At 27.5% G+C, this 5,638-nt stretch overlaps 1 protein-coding gene across 1 annotated transcript; it reads left to right on the top strand.

Moving 5' to 3' along the window:
- Positions 1–4,225, top strand: LOC109598899 (uncharacterized). The gene is made up of 2 exons (XM_020014802.2): positions 1–379; positions 3,645–4,225. Exons 1-2 carry the CDS (start codon positions 1–3, stop codon positions 3,992–3,994), a joined length of 729 nt encoding a protein of 242 aa, XP_019870361.1. The 3' UTR covers positions 3,995–4,225.
- Positions 4,226–5,638: the final 1,413 nt, after the last annotated feature.

The following is a 5,638-nucleotide window of genomic DNA, read 5'->3' as shown; positions in this document are numbered from 1 at the left end:
ATGCAATTAAACAATAAGCTGTGGCTTACGGCGCTGATCATCGTCTATCTCGATCTCTCCGCCACGCAGAACGTGACCGACCTCTTCAGGAGCATCAACTCCTTCAAGTCCTGCATCGGCGACAGGAATCCGGTGCTTTGTGTCAAGGAGAAGGCTTTGGATGCTTTGAACGAGACCATAATGAGCGACGAACCCATGAGGTTCTTCGACACGTTGACCATTGAAAGGAATCCTGATTATCTCACCAATGAGACGGGTGAAGATTTGCCTCAGGAGGCCACAGCCAGGAGCATCAAGCTCACCAACATCTTGTACGACAGGATCGAGGACTTTTTCAAGTCCAGGACCCTCAAACTCAATTTGGCTCCAGCTTTTGAAGGTAACAACTCCAATCATCCACTTTTTTTTAGTTCTTAACAGGTTTTTTTTTGACAAATTTAATCAAATTTCATTTGTGTGACCAATCATTTTATTGCAATTGATTGCTAAATTCAGTTTAATGTTATAGTATTATTTTAAAATGGATGTTTATTTATGAAAGTGTACTACATTTAATATTTTCTACAATAAATACCATGTTCTTGCTGATCTTGAATAGTAGACCACAGCATCTGCAATCTTGTCATTAATTAAGCATATTAATTCATTGTTACAAAATTAAATTCGTAATTGTTATCAATGAATTGTTTATTTTACATTTAATGAATTCTTTGTTGTGGAACCAATTATATAAAGTAACAATAAAAACCGTTGGTTGGTTAGTTTTGTAGTAAGTTATTCAAGCACACACATTTTGTGATATCGAATCTCAGACATGGTGGTTAAAATTTTAGGTAATGATGAGGGTAGAAGTTTTAAAGATGGCTCCGTATGTGCAGACGAGTGTGATACTGACAAAAAACGTACGTTATGAAGTTTAGATTATATTATCTATCTTTCTTGGGCCTTGTTTTTCAAAATTCTATTACTACAACAATTTTATAAATCTCCTCTAACTTTATTTGAAAGAACTGAAGAACTTCGTACTCAATTGATGACGATTGTACTTACTGTATTAAACTCTAAATCTTCTTTCAAATTAGTACTGTTAAAGATGTCGTTTCGAACTGACTTAAATAGAAGAATTGTGAAAGGTGTCATCATTTTGAAATGATTAAAATTAGAACTATGAAAGATGTCATCAAATTTGATGATGATGGCTGAATTATCAAATATTCAAAATGTAAGTTTTCAATTTGCAGATAACATTTATAATTTAGATAGATATTACTTTGAAACCTAAATCTTTTTTAGAAGTGATCATCAAATTTTTTATAATTAATTGGACAGTAAGTGATTTAAACTCTAAATCTTGTTTTGAAATTATTAAAATTAGAAGTATGAAAGATTCAAAGAGAGATCAAATATTCAAAATGTACGTTTTCAATTTGTAGATAACTTTATAATTTAGATAGATATTACTTTGAAATCTAAATATTTTTTCTAAGTGATCATCAAATCATCATCAGAGTCATCAAATTTTGATAACGACTCCCAACTTATCAAATACTTAAAATGGTTGTTTCTAAATGATAGACAACATTTAAAATTAATTGGTCAGTTAGTGATTTAAACTCTAAATCTTGTTTTGAAATTATTAAAATTAGAAGTATGAAAGATGTCATCAAATTTGATGACGATGGCTTAATTATCAAATATTCAAAATGTACGTTTTCAATTTGTAGATAACTTTATAATTTAGATAGATATTACTTTGAAATCTAAATCTTTTTTCTAAGTGATCATCAAATCATCATCAGAGTCATCAAATTTTGATAACGACTCCCAACTTATCAAATACTTAAAATGGTTGTTTCTAAATGATAGACAACATTTATAATTAATTGGTCAGTTAGTGATTTAAACTCTAAATCTTGTTTTGAAATTATTAAAATTAGAAGTATGAAAGATGTCATCAAATTTGATGACGATGGCTTAATTATCAAATATTCAAAATGTACGTTTTCAATTTGTAGATAACTTTATAATTTAGATAGATATTACTTTGAAATCTAAATCTTTTTTCTAAGTGATCATCAAATCATCATCAGAGTCATCAAATTTTGATAACGACTCCCAACTTATCAAATACTTAAAATGGTTGTTTCTAAATTATAGACAACATTTACAATTAATTGGTCAGTTAGTGATTTAAACTCTAAATCTTATTTTGAAATTATTAAAATTGGAACTATAAAAGATGTCATCAAATTTGATGATGATGGCTGAATTATCAAATATTCAAAATGTACGTTTTCAATTTGTAGATAACATTTATAATTAGATAGATATTACTTTAAAGTCTAAATCTTTTTTCGAAATGATCATCAAATCATCGTCAGAATCATCAAATTTTGATAACGACTCAAAACTTATCAAATAATTAAAATGTGTGTTTATAAATTATAGACAACTTTTATAATTAATTGGAATGTTACTGATTTAAACTCTAAATCTTGTTTTGAAATTATTAAAAGTAGAACTATGAAAGATGTCATCAAATTTGATGATGATGGCTGAATTATCAAATATTCAAAATGTACGTTTTCAATTTGTAGATAACATTTATAATCAGCTAGATATTACTTTAAAGTCTAAATTTTTTTTCGAAATGATCATCAAATCATCATCAGAGTCATCAAATTTTGATAACGTCTCCTAAACTTTTAAAATAATTAAAATATCTGTTTCTAAATTATAAACAACATTTATAATTAATTAGACAATAAGTGATTTAAACTCTTAATCTTGTTTTGAAATTATTAAGATTAGAATTATGAAAGATGTCATCAAATTTGATGATGATGGCTGAATTATCAAATATTCAAAATGTACGTTTTCCATTTGTAGATAACATTTATAATTAGATAGATATTACTTTAAAGTCTAAATCTTCTTTCGAAGTGATCATCAAATCATCATCAGAATCATCAAATTTTGATAACGACTCCTAACTTATCAAATAATTAAAATGTTTTTTATAAATTATAGACAACATTTATAATTAATTAGACAGTTTGTAATTTAAATTCTAAATCTTGTTTTAAAATTATTAAAATTAGAACTATGAAAAATGTCATCAAATTTGATGATGATGGCTGAATTATCAAATATTCAAATTGTACGTTTTCAATTTGTAGATAACATTTATAATTAGATAGTTATTGTTTTAAACTATAAATGTTTTTTTCTAAGTGGTTAAAATTAGAACTGTGAAAGATGTCATCAAATTTGATGACCGATTTGATTAAGGTAAAACGTGTGTTTTCAAGATAACAAAAACACAGCTTCCATTTCATAACTTAAAACTGTAATAATACAGTTTGATTGAACATAAAATTCAATTACCTTCATACTTTTAATTGATATGGTGTGCCTTCAAATTACAGAGTTACCGTTATTAACAAACCATGTAATCGTCAACATTAATAAATGGCAACGATCAGAACTAACGACGGGCCCGTTTAAAAATAATTACATCTGAAACCTAAACCACTTTAATTACGTAACGTGAGCTAATAATGAAACTAAAAGCATGAAATCCAATTGCAAACGGACCGTCAAATCCGGCACAACCTCGCACCGTTAATTGTCGCTGATTTCAGGCAGGAAGAAGGGCGGCAAAGGCGGCGGCAAGGGGATGATGATGATGGGCATGATCGGCGTCGGGTGCATGATGGCCCAGATGATGATGGGCAAGGTGGCGATGATGGCGGGCGCCGCCCTCATACTGGCCAAGGTGGCGTTGCTCCTCTCCGCCATCATGGGCTTCAAGAAGATGTCCGGAGGTGGGGGTGGCGGCGGCGGCGGCGGTGAGACCCACGTTGTGTACGCTTCGCCCGGCGGCGGTGATGGGGGCGGCCACAGCCACGGGGGCGGCGGTTGGCACAGGAGTTTGGACACCGACAGGCTGGTTTACAGCAGCTACAACCCCGACAACCTCACGGGGTATTAAAAACTGCAGTGGCTGTTATTTATTTACTTATTTATTGGGGGGGATGTTAAATACTGCAAATTTACCCAGTTAGACGTCAATTAATTAGCTGTAGGTTGAAGGTAATTAACTAAATTTTCAATTAAACGTGGGGAGCACAATTGCAATTTTTTAGCCGAGTCTAAATGTGTCAATTTGCAACAGATGTATAATGCACAAAGTCATAGCAAGAAATTTTTAATTAGTCTAACAATTAAGGTTAATTTGCAGTATTTTCAATAACTAATTACTTAAAAATATAGTAGGTGCATTTTCTTAAATAAAATCTCCTACTATATAATTTTTTTTTTAAGTTGTGTGATTTGAAAAATACAAAATGGGCATTAAAGGGACGGTGCAATTTAGATTAAATAATATTTATTTATAAATTAACATTAATAAACCATTTAAAACATATTACCTGCTTTTCTATTATTTACATAAGTTAAAACACGCATTCCAATAAACATATTTAATGGTTTCAAATAAAATTCATGTTGTTCACGTGAATTCCCAATATTTATTAATGTATTCAATTGTTGAAATTTGTCATCTTGTGTGCCAGATAAACAAGTGAAAGAAACTATGTAGGTAACAAGTTCTCTCCCACATTTGTACACAGTTATAGTGAGGAGGATGACTTCAATGAATAATCTTAATTAAAAATTAGTTTTTCTAACAATTATTACGACAAGAAAATCTTTTTGTTCTACTTCACAGGTGAGGACAATTAACTGTTTGTTATCTGCTTATAAATCTTGTTTAATAATGTGAATCTTCTGGATATTTACCATACACATTACTTCCATGATTAATTCACTGAAAACTGATAATAAAAATATAGAAAATATTAACAAAATCCATATGTAAGTAAAATAAATTAATTTTTTTAATTTATTATGAGAAAGTTAATGAGTAAGAACAGTTTAAAATATTATTTTTTATATATTTAATAATGCAATCTAAATTTATTAAATTAAAATAATTACAAAAATACTCTAAATACAAATATAATACATAATTTACAAAAAAAAAATAATAATTTTTTTAAATAGCTTTTATAAGTTAAAATAATTTTTAGTTATGATGAATTTTACATTAAGTAATTTGAATTATTTTATTTTTTTCTAATTATATATTAATATAAAATATTTAATTAAATTATTTTTATCGTTTAGAAACATTGTTTATGTTATTAGTTTAAATTAATGAGATAAATTTCTTCCATTACTTTAAATAATTTAAATTAATACATATATTGTTTTATGTATTTTTATATTTTGAGTAGTTCTAATATTTTATTTTTTTAAAGCCTTAAAGGAATATTTTAACTTTTTTCAATTATTTTATATTATTTTTTAATCATTATATAGTTATTCATGTACTTTGAGTTGTTTCAAATTTTTATTATTTTAAATAATTTTTTAATTAATTAATAATCAATTATTATATTTTACAATTATTTTAATTTTGTCTAGGTAAGTATTTATTAATATTATTACATTATATATTTTTTATTGTTTTAAATAATTATTTATTAAATTAAATTATTTAGAATTGTTTTTAAATATTTTTCTACTTTTTTAAATAGTTTTAATTATTTTTATTTATATTATTATTTAATTA

The sequence above is a fragment of the Aethina tumida genome, chromosome 5 (assembly GCF_024364675.1).
Source record: "Aethina tumida isolate Nest 87 chromosome 5, icAetTumi1.1, whole genome shotgun sequence".
Lineage (NCBI taxonomy): Eukaryota > Metazoa > Arthropoda > Insecta > Coleoptera > Nitidulidae > Aethina > Aethina tumida.
This window is presented reverse-complemented; position numbering and strand designations above follow the sequence as displayed.